Consider the following 22285-nt stretch of genomic DNA (forward strand, 5'->3'; position numbering starts at 1 on the left):
GCCACAGGTGTATACATTTCACAGTAACCTAGAGAATCAAAGTGCTTCGAATTTTTAGACATCAATTACATTAATCGTAAGATTTAATGTAAACTCCACAACTTTTCCAAGCTTGTCGTTTCATAAGAATGTTGATCTAATTAAGTGATTCCTTATTTATTGTATGTACAAGTTTAACATAAATAAAAACAGCATCATATGTAAAATATTGGACCAATATATACAAGTCACATCCCTAATTATAAAAAAAAAAAAATCTGTATATGTTTTTAACTTTCTGTAGATGAAAAAAAAGATGATGAAGGGGCAATGGAAGGAATTCTTGGTGATGTTAGTTTAGCTCAAGGATCCCCAAGAATGATAAAAGAATCATCGGAAAAGGATTTAATACGAATACTTGCCCAAATACGGTTAATTTGTGCAGAGGTAAGCATTTTATATTTGTTTGTATATGGAAGGATAAAAGTGTATTATTTTTAGACCAAGAAATAGCTAAATATAAGTTAAGACAGTAAAACTATTTCAGGTACACATTTGGTAGTTATTGGGGAAAAAAAAAGTAAATTCAGTAAAGAAGTAGAGTGTATTGACACGTTATATGCATAATAGGTACACCATATTGTGTTCGAGATGTACAACATGATACAAGACCAAAATCACTATATAGCTACTTGTGGTCAACCAAATGGTACTTGAATAAAGTACATTTCATTTATAGCTGAAATGGAGACATGTTTTCCTATCTCATTTAGGATTTGACTCTTAACACAATATTCCATCATTAGTAGTTGTTAAAGTTGGTTCTGTACTGCCAGTCCCTCTACCTGTTTCATACTTATCGTTTATGTAATGTGTACTATCTTAGGAACTGCTCAGAGGTTGAATTGGTACAAGTCCCGGACTGGCCAAGGTTACCCGTTTCATGTATTATTTCTCATAGGCGTATACTAAAAAACCATTATTTTAAGTTACTGATGCTTACTTTAGTGTTTTTCCACAGGTCAATTTGCAACAGAAAAGATCAAATTCCTACACTATGTTGCTGACCCACAAGGTTTTAAACATTCATGAAAGGAGAACACACAGTGTTTTGAAGTTAAATTACATTACTGTAAAAGGAGTAATCAAAGTATTAATTTATTGTGTGTGTAATTCTATTTTATAAACTAAATTTGACTGTGTGTCAGTAATGAATACCTAATATGTATGCCACTTTGTTTATTTGATACTTATTTTATATTACTTTTGGATTCTCTTTGGAAGATAATGTAATCACAAGTTTCATCTAAATCTACAAAACATATCTGTGACGCAGAATTATTGGTTCAGTCCTGTGATTGTTAGTACTAGATACATACTGTGTTTAGTATAGACGCTATCTTTAGAACTTTAAACTTGTTCAGGACTATTGATAAAACGTCCTTGCTTACTGTGTGTAATTATGATTTGATTCTAGGCAACTATTTACAAGTTAAGATCAGAAGGAATCCTGCTTAATGACAAAGCTATTCCACCAGAGGACAAAAGTAAGCATCCCATAGGATTTATTATGAAAAATCCAGAAACTGACCCAGAGTGGATAATCTACAGGTACTTCTGAATCTTGTGTTTTTCTAAACATTGTTTACATGATATTGAGTGCACCAATATAATTATAGACATAGCCAGTATCTCCACTAATGCTGAACAATGTTCATGAATATTGCTTTATGATTGTAACCAACAACATTATATTTTAGGGACTGGATCCAGTATTTGTCCAGCTATGCAACAGAGAACCTTTTACGAGCAGCGGAGCTGGGAGTAGAGCTGCATGAAGACTGGATTGTTTGCAATGCTGCTGTGTACATCTGGAACTACAATAACCACCTCATTAGGTCTGGAAGGCAAAGGGAGCTTGTTGATACTCTCCAGACAGTACTTGCTGCTCTCAAGCAAACTGGCCACAGTGGGTGAGTCTTTTGAATGAAGCTGCATAAAACAGGGCATAAAACTTGACAGTGTACTAAATCCTGTTTTGCAGTTACTGTACCATTTAGTAAAACACTATTATTTTATACACAGTAGCACATTTAATTAATTCTCACAGAAAATTTCACAAATTTTATTTGTTGGGAACTATTTACAAGTACAGTAGGAATAGAAGGTATGGCAAAACTGTTTCACCAGAGAACAGTAATAAACATCCCATAGTTTTAAAGTGGATTGATGTTTTTTTTAAAAAACCTTGGCCAAAACATCCATTATTTGTTTGATAAAATTAGCACATTTTATTAGGAATTGTGCTTGAGACTTGTGATTGAAAGCTGACACCCTGGGGTCCTTCAAGAAGTTACTTGATGAGATTCTGGGAACAATAAGCTACTAACGACCAAACGAGCAACATGGGCCGAATGACCTCCTCTCGTATGTAAACTTTCTTATGTTCTTATTTTCTTAAAGATTTTATTACTGTTTGTTTTTTGCAGAGAAACTGTGCTTTTGGTAATGCTGTGCAATACTTTAGCCCAGGGCTTGATTTATCCCTGGATTCCAAGCTCTGCTAAAAACAGTGATGAGAAGAAAGAGGCAGAGAAGAGAGAGCGTGAAAAATCTACAACAATTGAAAAAAGCAAAAAGGGGTCTGGAAAAGGGACAGAAAAGTCAAACAGTGTGCAAACTTTTTTGCTTGATCAAAATGCTCTGCAGGATGTAAAAAAAGCGTTGGAGGTATATTATCCAGAAGATTACAGTGCATGTCCTGCATTTACTGTACTTATATGCTTAAGTGGGTACATGTACATTAAAATATCCTTGCTTATTTGTTTGTGCAGGTTTGTGAATATGCACTGAACTTGACCAATGGTAATGTGCCTTCTGAAGTAGTTCCCATTGATATAAAACAGCAGATTATTGTGACTTGGATCAAAGTGAAGCAGCTTCTGCAACAACAAATTGGTCCAAGGCTTGAAATTGATGATGAGGTAAACCTTTTAAACCTAAAACCATGTGGTCACTACAGTTACAGTGTTTAAGTGTAGTGTTTACTCAAAACATTTCTGTATACTGTGTTTTTGCTAATCTGAAAAATAATGTATACCTGCTGTAGAAGGGCAGGGGTTACATTAAAGGAAAATGTGGAAAAAAACAGAGAACCATAACTGTTTGAATTGGCCCCCATTATTTGCCCTTGACTTTTATGTTCACATTTCAGTACAGTACATTTCTAATGTGTTCAATGATATTATTTTTTTAGGGAAAAAATGATACCCAGAGTGCTATGACAAAGGTACTGGTTGGACTAGAAATGCACTCATGTAATCATGCAAAGTTAATGGAATTCTCTGCTCCTAATCTCTCTGTGGTAAGTATCAAGTACAAATGTTTTGTGTTTGATTGCTAAATTCTAAACTAAAGAGTACCGGGAGCAAAACAAAAACCTCAGCCCAATTGTTTACTAGGCAGTTTATACTTCTGATTTTAAATACGTTCTGTGAAAGAGAGCTTTTGAGTTACCTATTTATTTATTTATTTATTTATTTATTTTTCATGCTACACCTACTGGTGTCTAAATCTCTCATTTGCATAATAGCTCGAGCAATTTTGAACCCATGTTACAGTTTCTGTATTGAGGGAGTGAATGAGAAGAAATATAACAAAATGTGCTGTTCTAATAATTTTCAGTTGGCGAAGATGACCTCCGATTGCAGTTGGTCTGATCCAGTTGTTGAACTGCAGGCATGGATGCAGCTTGCACACTTTGCTAATTTGCTTCATGATCATGAATTAGTATTGGTGTGCTCCCAGAGGGCAATGCAGCTGGAAGAAGCAGCTGCAAAACAAGCTAAATTGAATAAGCAAGAGATGTAAGTTCATCGTATTACATGGCGTTATAGTAGTACACACTCCAGTGGGAAATTGTAGTGTTTAACCAAAAGCAGTTTGCATCTGCATTAATTCTTTAACTTGTAGGAGGAGTCAATATAACTGTCTGTAAAGTTTTGCCAAGAAGCAACAAAACTTTAAAGTAGAAAAAAGGACCTCTAGTGACAACAGTGAATATTGCAGTTAGAAATGAATCTATGTGCACAGTGCATGTTTATATTACCAGTACATAATAAGCACACATTGGTATACATATTTCTATAAACTTCTGTTTTCCTATGAAAATGTATAAAATACTGTATATTAAGTTTGTTTTATGTATGTTCAATGTTTATTTATCCAGATATGATTATAAAGTTGTGCAAGAGATGTTGAGTACTGCTGCCTGTATCCAGGGACAAAGCATAATGCAGACCTCAGCAGGAAAACCACATTTACGGAAAGCAGCTTTGAATGTATTTGAATTGAGTGCCTGGTAAGCATACTTATTCCTCATGCATGCAGTCATTAATTGAAATGTTTTTGTTTTTAATGTACTGTAATGCGTTTTAATGTATTGTAATGTGACATTGTATCCTCATGGCAAGTTGATTCATACAATTAAGTTATGGGTAATTTGTAGCATCCTAGGCGATCACACTCCTGCTGGGTGCAAACTAGCTGCTCTAGTACATCATCTTGCCTGCATCATCTGTAATAGGAGTGCATTAATAGTAGCAGCTTTAAAATATTTCTGTTTTCTCTTGGCAAATTGGTAAATTGAGAGAGAGATTGTTGCAAATATAAATGCTGGCACAGACGCCCAGGTTTTATTTACTCACAATTCACAATAATACACTATTGAAGATGAAGGAGGACCATGCTGTACCACTGAACTGTCAGCACTGCCATTCAGGGGATGTTGCATCTTCAGTGGGACCGTGGTGTAGACCAACAATACTTTTCTCACGTAGTTGTTTTTTTTTTTTTAGTTATGCAGAAAAAGCAAAAAGCAACAAACTTGTTATGGTGGCAGCTCGACACTTCTGGAATACTTGTTGGCCTCTTATACATTCACCAACAGATAGAGAAATGTTATTGGGCTCAATTATAAAGATACTAAAGGCCATCACTACTAGTTCCAAGGGGAAAACGGTAAGAAAAAACATGCATATAAGTACTGTACACAAAACTGAGTAAGAGCTGCCTTGAGCAATATAACCTTCAGATTCCCTTAATTTTATAAATGCCTTATATCACACTTTCTGCTCTCTACTCTGTGATTCTCTTTTTACCAACAGGATGAATGGGATAAATTGCCTGCACAGGCAAGCATAACATTTGGACATTCCACTGCTACAAGTGCACCACCAGTTACAAGTTAGTATCAGTAAAATAAGGATCTTTTACCCAGTTCCATTGGACCGCATTACAATATTTTGCATGTAACTGAAGTTAGGATAAATATATATTAATACATTTAACTTGCCACTTTGTTTATACCACTTTCTAAGGTGTTGGAAACCCAGAAGAGGATCTTACTTTGAGAGCAGCTATGTATGGACTTTTGTTCCATATTTTTGCAGATAGAAAGGAATGGGAAGCAGGACTAAAAGTTCTTGATGAAGCAATCAAGGAAATGCCCAGAACAAAGCACAGACTGTGAGTTCAATATATTCTTCCTTCTTGTTGAGCTGGTACTAAAACAAGTCATGTTAAGAAAAGTTATGTAAAGCTTGAAAATGAAAGGTACTCTGTAAATCAAAGGTTGTTGTTCTTGTATTGTTGTGAAAATTATTAATATAAACTACTCCATTGTACATGTTGTAATCAATAAGTTGAGGTGTTTAACTGTAAATCTCATGGCTGACATGTATATTTTTCTGTCTTCAGCCTTATTTTCAAGCACAGGGTTATCGTGAAAGCCAGACTTGGTCACAGTATAATGATGGATATTCAGAAATTCAAAGATGAAAATGAAGATTATGTTTCCTACATGTGGCATCGTGTGGCACTCTGCTCTAAGGAAACAGTAGAGCAGTTAGCATGTTATCAGAATGCCATTGGATCTTTGCAGGTTTGTCATTTTTAAACTTGTTTTTCCAATGTAAAATAAGTTATATTTAGTTGCAGTATTTAAATCCCTGCCCTTTTATGTTTTAGAACATCTGAAATTTCAGTTTTCATCAGCTCATATGTCCAAAAACAGTTACGATATATACGTAATGTATATGTTAGGTGAAAAAAAAGAAATGCTTGTTACCCTTCACGTGTCCTGTGATGATATTGTGGTCATGTAATTTGGTTTCCAGATGATATGGACCAAATGCTTTGAGATTTTAGCTTATCATCTGGTGCATAAGTTATATGATTCCATAATGCAAATTGATTGATTTATGTGATATCCATGCTTTCTTCATTGTGTAGTAGCTTGACTGTAAGGGTAAGTAGCACATTGATTTCTTAACTGTCACTGTCAGTAAAATTTTGTCATATTATGTTATACCCATTTTAGTTAACTATCGTCTTAAACCAGTCCAGTAAATCTAAATGTAATTGGTTAATAATCATAGGTTAATTGGCTGATTGCTTGGGTATAACTAATTAAAACATGTCGGGATGTGAATTAACAATGTATATGTATATTTTTTTCAGAAACCAGAGAGTGACTGGCAGAAGGTGGATTACTTGCTTGAGTTTGGAGAATGGCTTTACAAAAATCAATTCCCTATTACAGATTCACTTTACCAGATAGAATGGGCGATTGATATACTTCTGCACATGACGTATTCGGAAGATAACCAAGATTATGGTATTATTTTACTTTTTAGCATAAACAATTGGTTATCCTTATAAGTACATCCCAAATATTTTGTATAAGCAATGATGTACGGTATACTTTCTTTCAGAGCTTAGTCTGTTCTAAGCTTTCTATTTATTATTATTATTATTATTATTATTATTATTATTATTATTATTATTATTATTATTATTATTATTATTTTTATTATTGCTTAAGATATTAAAGTAAAGCAAAAATCTAGATCAAAGATCCAGAATGTATGTGTCTGGCAAGGAGGACTTTTGTGCCCTTACTGTTACTCAAGCTATGATTACTGTGTGCAGGCCACAATAAGAATAAAGTAACCTTTCCCACAGTTTGCAGAAATTCATAGTCATGATAATCTCTGCTTGTCCCTTTTTTAAACTGGGCCTGTCACTAAAATGTTTTTTATTTATTGTTTGCAGAGGGGCATGCTGAAAAAGACAACATAATCCCAGTGAAACATCGGTCTGAGATTGGAGTGCAAATTGCAAATACCAGCCTGTCTATTACTGACTTAAAACATGTGAAACAGCTCGAGGCTCTCATTAGAGCACACACATTAATGGCAGTCATTTCAAGCTGTGCTTCTCCTCAACACCAACAGCACTGTCTTATGGCTTATGCTTACGTAATGCGCATCTGGCAGGTAATGAACTAGGGCTACTGGAACGAAATGATTCTCAAAATGGGTTCTTTCTAATGACTTGCTATACAATAATACTTGACTGTTTTGCATATTATTTCACTAGCTGACACATGAAAGAAATGTTACACAATGAGGTCATTGAATCAGTGCAAGGTCTTAACAGTAAGGTACTGTGAATTACAGTATAAATATTACACTATTATTTAACCCCATTAGGTATCATTGTCAGCTGCTGGCCTGATTATCAAAGATTCACTGAAAAATCCTTCTGCTCCTCCTTCCCGTTCTACTCCCATTTCCACTCCAAAGAAAGACAAAGAAAACAAATCCAAACAGGTAATAAATAAAAGTAAATCTTGTACTATGGTAGCAGACATGGTGTCCGTGGGTGTACCACCACAGGCTTTGTTCATAGTTGAGTTACCAGAATACTTTTCATAGTAACTCTTAAAAGCAATTTCTGTTATGGTGTTCATCGCTTGGAATTACTATTGTACTCCAGGCAGAATCACATAGGCTTTTTCAGAACACACATATGTTCTGAATACCCAGTGTTCCAAAAAGAACAAAATAAAACGATTTGTCCTTTTACAAGTATAGTAGCAATGATTAAGAGTGCTTTTTTAAAGGACAGTATGTGTTACTATAGCGTATGTATATGTATGTTTCAGACTGTATTCTCATTTTTCAAAATACTGTCCATAAAAAAAAAAAAAAAAACATTCTTTAACAGTCCATACTTCACTCATCATCATCGATACCATATGTAAAGGGTAATTGGCCAGAATGATAGAAGTCTTTAGTTTTGTGAATCGGGTAGCAATTCATATTTCCTTTTTTGTGTTCAGGTTGTTTAATACAGTAAGAGCATATACATGAAAAAGCTGATCTCTAACAACATAATTTATACTTGCAGCCTCAACCTCCAGTTCGAGAGAAACCAAAGCAAAAGGGGCCACCGGATAGTTTGCCTTCTTATCCAGAGGAGTGGGCTGGGTATGACTGCCCTAATGAAGTCAGACAGGCCTTTAAACAGGATCTAAGTTTTTCTTCTGTCAATGAGAGGAACATCACAAAACCTGTAAGTTAAGGCATTATAAAAAACAATCTAAAAAGAACCAGAACATATGTATAATGAATTTGTTTAAAGGTTTGTATAATCGTAATTATGTATTTGATCACTTTTTTCATTAAAGACTCAAAGCTTGTTCTATTTGGATCAGTTAGTGAAAGAGCTGAAGTTTTTGTCACTGCCCCATTTGACATTGCCTGTTCTACAACTTGCTGAAGTAATTGCCCATGAAGTAATGGACAGCAAGAGTCTATCTGACCTCTACCATCTAAGGTTAGTACTGTTATTTTATAAAAAATGAATTGCCTTGGGGTTATAGAAAGATGAACTGCATCTTTACCAAGTCATACTGTATGTTTAAATTGTTCTGCTAGATGAAGAGGGAATGCGATGACCAAATTGGTGTGGAAGTATAGATAAATACAAGTATATGTTCATTTCATTTTTTTTTTCTTTCACAGAATTGCACAGATTTCTTCAGGGCTTGGTTTTAGTCTATTTGCGACATACCACGAGAAGGTTGTTGGAACAGTGTTCATACACGAGGAGGAACAGATCAAGTTTGTCATTGACCCATTTATACAGTTGATATAGCTACACAGTGAAATGCTATAATTTGTATAAGGATTAAAATGTTAATTAAAGGCATGCTATAATATTTTTGCTAGGGTGATAGGAATAGGTGCTCGTTATGCAGGCTACTCAGTACACAGGGTGTACAGTTCTGATGTTCAGTATTGGACTATAATGCATGTATAGATACATCCTAAAATCAAAGCAAACTTATTTTTTCTAGATGCTAACACTATTACATTGACTCCTTAGGTGTCGACAAACTGTTGTTTTGCATAAGGAGAAACAAATGCAGGCAATAAAAGAGGGAACACCAAAGATTTCAGATGAAACTCAGTTGGAAAAGGTTGGCTAACTTACTGTCTTCATTTCTGTCTTACAAAATGATTATCACATACAAACTAAATTATTTGTTTACTATTTTTCTAGACCTTAAAGCTTATTGACAGTACCTTATCTGGAAAGAAAATAAGTGGGCTTTGTGTTCAAGATATGTGGATTCAGAAGGCTGAAATTCTGCTTGAATTGGGCTTGTACCAACCAGCTAGGCATCTTTTGCTAGAGGCTCATATGACTGCCAGGGTAAGTTGAGCTTGTAAAAGGCACTCAATCTGTAAAAAAAAGTGAATACTTGAGTTTTTTGTCTCCTTTTTTATTATGATATAAAAAATCTCTTCAAACTGTGTGCACTTATATGGATAACCAGTGATCTTTAAACTTAAACCTAATGACCTGTTTGGGTAAAGCTATCAACAACAAATAAACATGCTTTGTGTAATTAAAATCTGTCCACTGAGGCGATTTTATTTTAATCCTTATTTATATAACTAGACCAGTGATTGAAATGAGATTGACTCCCATTGAATCTCATTGCACTGCATGAACGTGATGAGCCACAATTTCTAGGGAGCATGCTCTGGTGCAGGGGTAGTCAGTCATTTTATGTAAAGGTCCAACATTCTTAATTATAGCAAAATTTTCACTTTGACTCCTATCCCCAAATCCACAAACAAACAATTTTCTGAAGTCAAACCATGTGGAAAATATTACAGTGTACTGGCGATCCGGATGAGGACCACAGTCCTCTTATTAACTACCCCTGCTCTGGTGTATCGCAATATGATCTAAAAAAAAAACCTGGAATGGCTCAACTGCTGAATCTTTCCGTCTATGCCATTCTGTTATATATAGTAAAAATGCACTGCGGTTGTTCATACTGAAATAGAGACCTGTATGTTTTGAAGGTGTTTTCTTTTGTGCATCACAGGAACTAGATGACAAAGCAGCACAGGCCCAATGTTTATATCTCTTTGCTGTGCTGGCGAATTCTGAAATGAACCATGGTCAAGCCAAGGCACTACTGGAAGAGGCACAGAGTATTGGAGGGGATGAAAACTTCTGGTTTAATTTGACACTTTGTCTTGTGAAGGCCATAATAGAAGAAAACAGTAAAGACAAAGACAATATGGTAATTACAAATCAAATAAACCTTTTGACTGCACACTGCCTTATATATTATGTTTGAACACAAAATCTACAAAATACTTTGTATATTTTTTACAGGCCTGTAAAGTTTTGGAACACACAATTTCAGTGTTTAGATCTGCCTTGGAAGAGAGACCCAACAGAGTAACAGTACTAAGATTCATGATTGCATCGTTGGAGAGCAAGTATGTTTTAATAATCTTGTGCTGGTCAGTTTATTTAAAACAAAAAAGTTTCAATAGAGATGTCTCTGTTCTAAAATCCTGATATAGTGAGACCACAGTAATATTGTGAGTATTCTAATCTACAGGGGTCATTAACTTTAAAAAATAAAAATGATTTCCAATACATTAGCACCACCTTGTGGATACAATGTCAATTAATAATTTTTTTCTGTAGTTGTTTAACAATTATTTAATTATTTTTCACATCTGCATTAGTTTTATTATATAGACTAAATACATATTCCATTCTTTAGGTTGGCAACTATACAGATAGAGTCATTACAACATGAAACTGCCCATGTGCTCCTGCACCCTCAGCAAGTAAAGATACTTATGGCATCCTGCGATACATTAAACCAGTCTGCAAAGGATTTCTTTAAGTATGGCTACAAAGAACAAGGAGTGGATGCCATGCTAGAACATTCAAAAGGGTTACGGTAAAACATGTATTAATGTGTGATTCATGAATATTAGGCCTAACCTGTAAAAAAAGAAAGAATATAGCCTTGCTGTGATTTTTAAGGTGGAGTGAGGGCTTTTGCCAACGAAATTATTTTTAACCCTTTATTTATATTCCTCCACCACCTCTGCAACAGCGTCTCCCTCGTGGGCGGCGAAGAAACTCACCACTCCGTCCTAGAGGTCTGGCAGTGCCAGACCTCACCCACTCCAGGGCACACTCGTCTGGAGAGAGGGGGATCCCTGGTCCAAACCCCAGTACTCTGCAAACCCCACCACCAGCCATCGCTCTAGCCTAGTGAATCATTTATCCATTTGTTTTTGTTAATAATGTATTCAATATATGTTTTATTTTGTTTCTTTTTTTCTTAAGAATGCTTGCTAAACACACAGACGATAAAGAATTCAAGTGTCGTTGTCTGTTAGACTCCTATTCCCTGATGCTCCAAGCAGTTACAACAGAGGAGGAAACATTCAACAATACACTTAGCCTGTTGCAACCTCAAGAGGTAAACATATAGTTTGTTCCATTATTATTATTATTATTATTATTATTATTATTATTATTATTATTATTATTATTTATTTCTTAGCAGACGCCCTTATCCAGGGCGACTTACAATTGTTACAAGATATCACATTATACATTATTTCACATTATACACATCATACAATTACCCATTTATACAGTTGGGTTTTTACTGGAGCAATCTAGGTAAAGTACCTTGCTCAAGGGTACAACAGCAGTGTCCATTTGCAAAGTGTTCATTTATTTCTATTCTTCAGGTGTATTTCATATGTCCAAATCCAAATCTGTCCTGGTTCTCTGGTAGTTGCTCTGGTGTCTAGGGTCTTGCTTGCTGAGTACAGGGGAAAAACAACAACAAAAACTGTGTCAATAGAATATCTAAAGACATTTTTGATGTTCAAGTTGAAATACTTTTGATTTTGATTTATTGTTAAGGTGCTTCTTGCAGGATGGATCTAAAATAGCTTTTAAAAGTTTAGATACATGTTTCTACAGGTACCTTTTAAGCAAACCCTGTTTTCTTATTATATATATATATACATACCACAAATTGACTGTTAGGCTATATATATATATATATATATATATAACATAACATTTACAAATGTTTTATTAAACATATGAAATAAATAATTGCATTGTATTTATAGTCATTAATGTTAGGTTGAAATATTAGAGTGTAACAAAATAAATGTGAATAGTGTTTATCCTGTACACCAACAGATGGCACTCAAAATTCAGTTACAATCAAGGATATATTTAAATACATAATTTGACACTTTGAAAATGTATAACATTCCGCCTAATAACAAGGGGGTAGCTTGGCTGTTATGTCTTTAATATCTGTGTGTAACACTAGGGTGAAGTGTTACATGTGTGGGTACTAGTCACTGGAAAATACTGACAGACACAGAGCATTGGTGTTGATACGCCGCTCAGGCACGCAGATTTAATGTTAACACTGAACTGACACTAGGGTACCAGCGATGGTACCCTAGCAATAAAAACAAAAAAACAAAAGCTAAAAATAAAAGTTTGCCACACAAAATGACGAGCGCTAGTCCCACTGAAAGGAACGTCCCGCTCCAGGAACCTACTACTCTACAGTAACCCTCTTTATACTGTTTTGGGATCCACCTCCCCTAAGCTGACCTAATTCTGTTGTGTTATTTCTGAAGTCCTGGCCTCCCAGCGACTCCTGACTATTCTGACGGTCCTGGCTGGGCAATCGCCTTCACAGGCCCCGTCTTGCAGTTAAAGGGCTCCGTAGTAGTCGTTCACAGCTATACAGCAATGGTCTTGCAGCAGCCCCGAGCTGTAGCGCAGCTGCTTTTTGAGCTCCGCGCAGCATCCCCAGGCACCCCCCCAGCCAATCCAGACCTCCCGATCACTTTAGCTCAGGATGAGCCTGCCACTCAACTGGTTGCTTAGCAACGCGTCTCTAACTGCGAGTCGCAGCTGATTTTCCACAGGCACACACTTGCGCAGGAACCAGCGACCCGGTTCCCGGTCACACTGTGCCACTCTTATTTGAATAAATACTGAACCTCAGTATACTATGACGACAAGGTAGCAGAATTCTGCTTTCAAAGCTACTGAGCTATTTTGCTTGTAATTTATTTGTTTATTTATTTATTTATTTATTTGTTATTTCTCGCCTACGTTTTTTTTTTTTTGTTTTGTATATTTTCCATTACATGGAGTCAATCTTTAAAAAGAGTAAAATCTTATTTTCTTTTTCAAACAAGCCATGCTTTTTGTAAATAATTGTTTCAGATGAGAAACCTGACTTTGCCTTTGTTGAGAAAGCTGGCCAATCTGAAATTCAGCCTTGTGGACTTGACCTTAGATATGCTTCATTTGGTTTGCGCTGAAGAGAAGCAGCAAGCATTAGCTGAAGAAAGAAAAGGCTCAGTACAGAAAATTGTGGAAGAGTACGTGCGTTGTACGCCAAACTATTCTTCTGTACAGCAGGTAATTGAATCCAAATTATACACCCATTGAATACAAGTCAGTTATTAACTTTAACTTACATTTAAAGTGTCATTTTTTTGTTTGATGAAAATATTTATTCACACTGCAGACACATTCCATTCAGAAAATAATCAATGAGGTATATAATAAAAGTAATTTGCCAGTCAGAATTAGCCTCCTCCTCCGCCAACATTTCAGTTTTGTGTCTAGTTCTTCAAAATGATTAACTGTTTCTTTCCTTGGTGATAAATCATGTGAGATAACAGACTTTTATGTGTCTATTGTCCCTTTATTCAGTAAATATGATTGGAATGTGCAACCTTTTTAAACATTTGTTATTCTAATTAGTAAGTAACGTATGGATGTTTCATTTTTTAGGAATGGGTCACAACTGGGAAGACCTTGGGGCAAGTTGCTTTGGCACAACTTGAAAGTATACATACTCTTTGTTCTAGCTCTGTGGAAATGAGGGCTAAGTGCTTGTGCCAGATAGGAAAGTGTCTACGATTGCTAGCAGTTCAGATTGACCCACTTCATCCCTCAGTTCAGTGGGACAGTCAATTTGTGGTATGAACTATTTGTATTTATTTATTTATTATTTTAAATAACATTAAAGCCACAACTTACTTATGTGGGTTGAAATGTCGAGGTTACATAAATAATTAGGATTACTAGTTCTAGAACCTATAATTTCACGGAATAGAAGTTTCGGTAAAAATCAACATTGACTACAGTTTGCATCACTTATGTTTTTTGACAATCAATGAACAATATGTACAAGTTACATGTACACCACAATGGCAGATCAGAATCTTCAACCTATGTCAAAAACTTGTAATTTTAGTGGTTTCAGAACTTAAAATATCTGGCAAGCAAATGCTTCTAAGTGGAATTGTGTTCTGTTTGAATTCCAGGTATTAAGACATTGGTTTATTGGGGTGTGTACCTTGCTTTTAAACTTATTTTGAAGTTTGAGGCAAATAGAACATAGTACAGTACACAGTAAATCAAGAAACAACATACTGTTTGAGCAGTTTATTTATTGATCTCAGTAAGAAAGTAAGTCTATTTAAATTATCTAAACAGTTGCATATCTTAATCTTCAAATAGCTCTTTTGCAAACCTCCAATGTTAAAAACCTTTCAAGAGACACTAACTCTGTTTTTCCCCCAGAAAAAAAAAACAAAAAACAAAAAAAAACAAACAAACAAAAAATCAAAACCATGTATTTTTATGATATGCTTTTTACAGGAGGAAATTAAGCTTGCTTTAAAACAAATTCATGTTGAAGAAGAACATTCACAAGAAACAAACAATTTGGGACACTACCCCATTACGCACCAGGGAGTGCTGCAATATATGTCAAAAGCTATTAGGCTTAAGGTAAAGTAGTCTTTTCTCAATACTACTTTGTATTTCTTGTTTTCTACAAAATTAAAAAAACAAATGCATAGTATGCATTCATAAAAAGCATGTTTTTTTTTAAATTTTTTTAGGATGCAAGGATTGTGGCACAGCAGTACTTGGCTCAAGCTAGTGAAGTATTGGCACAAGCCATCAGTTTATCTCTTAACAACAAATTCACTGAAATCCTGGCAGCAGCTTGCCTTAATATGCTTGAATGTCTTGGACAATTCGACCCAGTTTCTTCAGGTCAATACTTGGCTCTGTATCAGGTAAAACTGTTGATTTATAGGTACAGACAATAATCAGAGATTCAATTTAACAGCAGTAATCTCAGTAGAGACAGTTATTCACCATGCACTGTGAAATGCATCTCAGTATTGGTGTGGCTTTGTTTGTTATCAGTTTCTTTAATAGACTTTAACTATGCCAAAAAGGAAATTCATAAATATATGTAAATGAGTGTCACTGAAATCATGGTCTTAACTATGATAGAACACTAGTATAATTGTTTGGTAGGAGATATTGTTATTTTATTATTATTATTTATTTCTTAGCAGACGCCCTTATCCAGGGCAACTTACAATCGTAAGCAAATACATTAAGTGTTACAATACAAGTAATACAATAAGAGCAAGAAATACAATAATGCTGATAAGTAAAGCTCTCATGAGCTACTGTACAAAGACATTTTCACATACTCTAGTCCTTAGCTGAACCTCTAAACCCTGCATTACAGTTGTTTCGAAACTTGATCTTGAGAGGGGGGTGGGGATGGGGCAAAATTGATTCATACAGCAGAGGGTAAAATTGAAGTCTAGTGGCTAAATGAGGTTCAGTATTAAAAAGACAGTTGTGTAAAACATTTTTTTGCCGATGGTCATAAATGGTACAGATATAGCTACCATATTATTATTGTTGTTTCTATTGTTGTTATTATTATTATTATTATTATTACTTATTTAGAGTTGCCGTGCATCTCTTATGATGGGTGATATCTTGAAAGAAGCTACCTCTGACACTAGCAGCTCCCAGCTTGCAGCTCTACTGCATCTTCAGCATCAGATACATCAAACAAAGGCTGATGGAACAAACACTCTTCTCAAAACAGTTGAGCAAAGGCTTACTGCGATTTCTAAGGTATTGTATCTTAACACTGTTATTTATGTAACCTGTTATAAAATGAATACATTGATTTAAAGGCCCTAGGCCCAGGCACCATTTGTGAGTTACAACATTGAACAAAAACATCCACGTTCAAAGTTATAGATCACTATGTAACACAATTTTTGTTCCTGGGTAGTAAGTGTTATTTCGTAATTGCTTATGCCTCAAAAGTATAGAAAATGTCTATTATTCCCCACAAACTTTGCTTTTGTGACCAGGACAGTGATATTTTGAAATGTACCTATTTCCAATGAGAAAACGGGCGAATTTGTGTCTTTTCGTTCACATAAAGTCAGAAAAAAACAACATATGAATCCAAATTAACATGTATTTATACTAAAGTAATACAAAAATGACTACAAAAGATTTAGAAGTGAGTAGTTTTTCGAGATTTACGATTATACTGTAAATCACTTTCACGAATCAGCTCCCAAATGTAGTCTCCCATCATGTTCTCATTATACTGTCCTTGGTAGCGGCGTTCAAAGTCCAGTATATCCTGGTGGAAGCGCTCGCCTTGCTCCTCCGAGTACGCTCCCATGTTCTCCTTGAATTTATCAAGATGAGCATCAAGGATATGGACTTTGAGGGACATCCTACAGCCCATTGTGTCGTAGTTCTTCACCAGAGTCTCAACCAGCTCCACATAGTTTTCGGCCTTGTGATTGCCCAGGAAGCCCCGAACCACTGCGACAAAGCTGTTCCAAGCCGCTTTCTCCTTACTAGTGAGCTTCTTGGGGAATTCATTGCACTTCAGGATCTTCTTTATCTGTGGTCTGATGAAGACACCGGCTTTGACCTTTGCCTCAGACAGCTTAGGGAAGAAGTCTTGAAGGCACTTGAAGGCTGCCGACTCCTTATCTAGAGCTCTGACAAATTGTTTCATAAGGCCCAATTTGATGTGCAGTGGTGGCATCAGCACCTTCCGGGGGTCCACCAGTGGCACCCACTTGACGTTGTTCCTCCCCACAGAGAACTCGGTCCGCTGTGGCCAGTCCCGCCTGTGGTAGTGCGCCTTGGTGTCCCTGCTGTCCCAAAGGCAAAGATAGCAGGGAAACTTGGTAAAACCGCCTTGGAGACCCATCAGGAATGCCACCATTTTGAAGTCTCAAAATGCATCTGCTGGATGCTTGCAGCCTCTTGATGCCATCTCAGAAAAATGCAGATATGTATCCACTTAGGCAGCTGGAACTAAACTGAACTGGTGGGCTTAAGGCCCCTGTATTTATACTACTATTTATATTACTGGAAAGTTCTAGAAAGTTCTAGAAGTTACTCCAAGTTTACTCAGCACTGAATCTATCTGGAATGTTCTGGAAAATAAGTCAATTTCAAAATATCACTGTCCTGGTCACAAAAGCAAAGTTTGTGGGGAATAATAGCCATTTTCTATACTTCTGAGGCATAAGCAATTAGGAAATAACACTTACTACCCAGGAACAAAAAAAAAAAAAAAAAATTGTTACACGGTGTAATGTGTATTAACAAAGGTCCTTAGCACTTTATATGACATTTGATTTATAGCACAAGAAATCTAATTTATAGTACATGTCGTTGCGTATTTGAACCTTGTTAGATCAGATATTTTTTTGTTTTGTAATTTTGTGTGGTACTTTTTTTTTTTTTGACTTTAGTCCTACGCAAACCTCAGCATTAATCCACAACATCTCAACCACCTAAACGAACTTCCACCTAACTTTAAGATTGTCATTCTTCAGCATTCTGAAGACAGGTATGATTCAAAGTGTATATGTTTCAGTTTGTCTTTTGATATTCAGTGATATCAAGACAGGAAATATACATAGCATTATTTATTGAATAATTACAGTGGAAACTGGAAATACACTAGTATGTTATTATTGTTGGCATTACAGTGGTTCTAAGTACAGTAATGGAGTCTTTTATATAGATTGAAATGTAAAGGAGTTTTATTACTTAATGAGAGGCTTTATCTCTTAAGAATTCCATTATTGTTACCTAAGGTCTGTTCTGTATGGAGCATTTCTGGACAGATTGAAAACCACAGGGAGGGGTATTCAACAAGCGGGTAAGAGTTTTTGTTGTTCTTGATCTTCAATGTGTTTTACTGGTTCACTGTTAATCTTAACCAATATGAATGCATGCATTGTCCTTGGGCCTCATTTAGGATCATAGGATTTATGCCGATTTAATTTGAGCACACACTTTACAGACTCAGTAGTTTACAGTAAACAGCTTAACACGGGCAGCATAACATTTAAGAAGACATTTTCACTAAATTTTCATATTCATTTCAGACCAACACTTTTTTCAATTTAAATTCAACGTTAACAACCCTTCAGTGAACAGATTGAATCTTGTTTGGGAACAGATCAGCAGGCTACATGATAATATTGTAATTTTGTTTCCTGGGCATCCCCTCCAATAATTATACCTAGAACAAAGGTTTTTGGTTTGAATGCACTGTAGTAATTAATTGGGTTTAAAAAGATTAATATTATAACAAAATAATATGTATTAAACTCTGTGGTATCAATTATATTCATTTTACTTTGTGACAGGCACATTGGTTCGTACTAGAGTTGCACGAGCAGCTGTGGACCCAGAAATATTCTCCAAGCTGCTTTCAAGAGTTCGTCTTCATAAGAAAGAAGTGATGCAAGTACTCCTTAAAAAGGAGTACCAGCGTAGCCACAATGCACAGCAGAGGAGCATGTTAGAAAACTTACTGCACAACACCAAGGGAGCACATAATGTAGGTTAACCAGTATTCTTTGAAAGCACTGTTTCCAGATATGGTAACTAATTTGGAGGAGAAACAAAATATACTTGTGTGGCGGAGTGTCCCGCCCCTATTTATTATTATTTGTATTTTTGTTTGCGGCGCGGGTAAAAGCGCCGCGTCTTTTATTATTATTTAAAAACCCCGTGAGGATGCATGGCTGATCAGCTACTGATTACTTAAATAGCTGACAGTCATGCATCCTTACCAAACGCGTGCAGACTCTGGCCGGGGGATAATAAGATAATTACCAACTAGTTAAATCCCTCGGCCAGAGTATATAAACCAGCAGCACTCTGCACTCGGGGTGTGGAGTGTTCGAGAGTGGAGAACGGGAGAGAGAGAGGAAGAAAACAATTGCTAAAACGTGCTGGAGTATCCAGCACGAAACTTACTTGTTTGTTTATTCGTTCGGCCCTCGTGCCCTTTTGTTTGGTGTTTTGTTAAATCTTTTGTTTTTGTTCTGTTTATTAAATACGCTGAGTGCACCAGCACTCAGCTTCAACCGCCCATCCACTGTTTTGGTTTGAGTTACTTCCTGGTCCGTGACGTCATCCACATCACCACTGCGAGCCAGACTGCCACATATGGTGTCCTGCGTGGGACAAACAACGCCTCCAACAGCCGGACCAGGAACAGCAAAGGAAGTTTTTTTCGTGTTCGTTTTTTCAAATAGTGTTTTTTGTGTTTGAAAAAAAAAAAAAAAAAAAAAAAAAAATGGATGAAGTGGACGCCTATATGGAGAGGTGGCATGCGCATCAGAGGGAGTTGAAGGAAGGAGGGGCTACATGGTGCCTCGCCTGCCTGGAGTATGGGCACCTCCCTGAGGTGTGCCCATATGAAGACCCCCTCTTTGTGCAGGCCTTTGATCGAGGTGAGGTGGAGACTGCGGAGGAGTGGATCCACCTGAAGGCCATACCATCGCCGCAGGTGGATCAGGAAACCTGCCTCACCTGCCTCAAAGGGGAGGAGTGGTGCTTTGCCGTCGGCAAGGTCGGGCACAAAGCACCCGACCAACCCCCTCCATGGCAGGAGGTGGAATTGCTGGTCCCGAAGAAGGGAAGGAGGGGCGGTGCTAAGAAGGCAAAGAAGCCCGCACGTCCTGCGCCTGAGTGGGAGGAGCCCGAACGTCCTAAGCCCAAGAGGGGGGAGTCGGTGCATCCACAGCCCAAAAGGGAGGAGTCGGTGCGTCCACAGCCCAAAAGGGAGGAGTCGGTGTGTCCACGGCCCGAAGAGAGGGAAGTCGGGGCTTCCACAGCCCTAGGACCCAAGCTGCAGTCCCAAGAGCCAGAAGGGGAGGAGTTACAGGCTCAACCCCCTGAATTTTTCTGGGGGGGAGAAGGGCAGGATGCTGGTGTTCCCCAGCAGCCTCTATTTATGCTGCTGAAGGGAGCACGGCACACACCAGCCCAGCCGCCACAGCAGAGGGAGCCAGCACCGCCACAGCCTCCCTCTGAGTGGCCAGCATCCGCCCCATCGCCTCTGCCTCCACCACCACCAGGAGCAGAGCAGCAGGAGCTGCCTCTGTCTCCACCACCACCAGGAGCAGAGCAGCAGGAGCTGCTTCTGTCTCCACCATCACCAGGAGCAGAGCAGCAAGAGCTGCCTCTGCCTCCGCCGCCTCCACCGTCGTGGGAGGACTGCTTGCCCCTCCCACCTCCACCAGCAGAGGGTGAATGCCTGCTGGTTCCGCCTCCACCGTCGTGGGAGGACTGCTTGCCCCTCCCACCTCCACCAGCAGAGGGTGAATGCCTGCTGGTTCTGCCTCAACCGCCGTGGGAGGACTGCTTGCCCCTCCCACCTCCACCAGCAGAGGGTGAATGCCTGCTGGTTCCGCCTCCACCGTCGTGGGAGGACTGCTTGCCCCTCCCACCTCCACCAGCAGAGGATGAATGCCTGCTGGTTCTGCCTCAACCGTCGTGGGAGGACTGCTTGCCCCTCCCACCTCCACCAGCAGAGGGTGAATGCCTGCTGGTTCTGCCTCAACCGTCGTGGGAGGACTGCTTGCCCCTCCCACCTCCACCAGCAGAGGGTGAATACCTGCTGGTTCCGCCTCAGCCGCCGTGGGAGGACTGCTTGCCACTCCCAGCTCCACCAGCAGAGGGTAAATACCTGCTGGTTCCGTCTCAGCCGCTGTGGGAGGACTGCTTTCCCCTCCCACCATTGCCATTGCCTGGGGATGGCTGTTCTGCATCGCCTGGGGCTGCCTTTTGTTCTCTACAGGACACAGGGTACGAGGGAGAAGTGGAGCTCCCGCTGCCGCCTCCATGGCCAGGGGCTCCCCTCCCGAGTTCGCCTCCCGAGGGTCCACTGCGGCTGCCGTCGCCTTCCGAGGGTCCGCCGCGGCTGCCGTCGCCTTCCGAGGGTCCGCCGCGGCTGCCGTCGCCTTCCGAGGGTCCGCCGCTGCTGCCGTCGCCTTCCGAGGGTCCGCCGCTGCTGCCGTCGCCTTCCGAGGGTCCGCCGCTGCTGCCGTCGCCTGGGGTCGCCAGGGATCCTGCTTCGCCTGGGGTCGTCGAGGGTCCGGCTTCGCCTAGGGTCGCCGGGGATCCTGCTTTGCCTGGGGTCGCCAGGGATCCTGCTTCGCCTGGGGTCGTCGAGGGTCCGGCTTCACCTGGGGTCGCCAGGGATCCTGCTTCGCCTGGGGTCGCTACACGATGGCCGGAGCTCCATGAAAGGGAGCTGCCAGAAATGAAGAAAGGGGGGGAGGTCAGGAGACCAGCTCCCCCAGCCGCACTTTCGCGGCTGGAGATCATGTGGTCGGAGCCCCACGGAGGGGAACTGCCGGCCATGAAGAAGGGGGGAGAGGTCAGGAGACCAGCTCCCCCAGCCGCACTTTCGCGGCAGGATAGAGTGTGGCGGGAGCCCCGGAAGAGGGAGCTGCCGGCCACGAAGAATGGGGGGGTGCCAGAGATTCCACCATGGCCACCCCCCAGAAGTAACTTGCTTCCCCCTCTTCCGGGACTTTAAGACTGAGGGGGGAGGTGGCCGTTGGGGCCATGTGTGCTGCGCACAAGGGGGGGCATGTGTGGCGGAGTGTCCCGCCCCTATTTATTATTATTTGTATTTTTGTTTGCGGCGCGGGTAAAAGCGCCGCGTCTTTTATTATTATTTAAAAACCCCGTGAGGATGCATGGCTGATCAGCTACTGATTACTTAAATAGCTGACAGTCATGCATCCTTACCAAACGCGTGCAGACTCTGGCCGGGGGATAATAAGATAATTACCAACTAGTTAAATCCCTCGGCCAGAGTATATAAACCAGCAGCACTCTGCACTCGGGGTGTGGAGTGTTCGAGAGTGGAGAACGGGAGAGAGAGAGG

The 22285-nt window shown here is 39.0% G+C and overlaps 1 protein-coding gene across 2 annotated transcripts in view; it reads left to right on the forward strand.

The window, feature by feature from the left end:
- The window catches only part of LOC117416121 (cilia- and flagella-associated protein 46), a 50721-nt gene that overhangs the window by 11672 nt on the left and 16764 nt on the right, over window positions 1-22285 (forward strand). For both annotated transcript variants that reach the window (XM_059026149.1, XM_059026148.1), the window contains exons 17-48: window positions 284-426; window positions 1457-1590; window positions 1740-1952; window positions 2469-2709; window positions 2814-2963; window positions 3236-3343; window positions 3664-3845; window positions 4208-4339; window positions 4836-4998; window positions 5145-5223; window positions 5358-5505; window positions 5737-5920; window positions 6499-6655; window positions 7093-7316; window positions 7533-7652; window positions 8233-8397; window positions 8513-8661; window positions 8850-8948; window positions 9214-9307; window positions 9391-9543; window positions 10229-10429; window positions 10525-10631; window positions 10925-11107; window positions 11503-11638; window positions 13435-13632; window positions 14011-14199; window positions 14884-15015; window positions 15129-15308; window positions 16003-16176; window positions 17838-17935; window positions 18186-18250; window positions 18744-18937. In XM_059026149.1, coding sequence (XP_058882132.1) covers window positions 284-426; window positions 1457-1590; window positions 1740-1952; window positions 2469-2709; window positions 2814-2963; window positions 3236-3343; window positions 3664-3845; window positions 4208-4339; window positions 4836-4998; window positions 5145-5223; window positions 5358-5505; window positions 5737-5920; window positions 6499-6655; window positions 7093-7316; window positions 7533-7652; window positions 8233-8397; window positions 8513-8661; window positions 8850-8948; window positions 9214-9307; window positions 9391-9543; window positions 10229-10429; window positions 10525-10631; window positions 10925-11107; window positions 11503-11638; window positions 13435-13632; window positions 14011-14199; window positions 14884-15015; window positions 15129-15308; window positions 16003-16176; window positions 17838-17935; window positions 18186-18250; window positions 18744-18937 — 4895 coding nt within the window. The remainder of the gene's footprint in view (window positions 1-283; window positions 427-1456; window positions 1591-1739; window positions 1953-2468; window positions 2710-2813; window positions 2964-3235; window positions 3344-3663; window positions 3846-4207; window positions 4340-4835; window positions 4999-5144; window positions 5224-5357; window positions 5506-5736; window positions 5921-6498; window positions 6656-7092; window positions 7317-7532; window positions 7653-8232; window positions 8398-8512; window positions 8662-8849; window positions 8949-9213; window positions 9308-9390; window positions 9544-10228; window positions 10430-10524; window positions 10632-10924; window positions 11108-11502; window positions 11639-13434; window positions 13633-14010; window positions 14200-14883; window positions 15016-15128; window positions 15309-16002; window positions 16177-17837; window positions 17936-18185; window positions 18251-18743; window positions 18938-22285) is intronic.

The sequence above is a fragment of the Acipenser ruthenus genome, chromosome 7, assembly GCF_902713425.1.
Source record: "Acipenser ruthenus chromosome 7, fAciRut3.2 maternal haplotype, whole genome shotgun sequence".
Classification (NCBI taxonomy): domain Eukaryota; kingdom Metazoa; phylum Chordata; class Actinopteri; order Acipenseriformes; family Acipenseridae; genus Acipenser; species Acipenser ruthenus.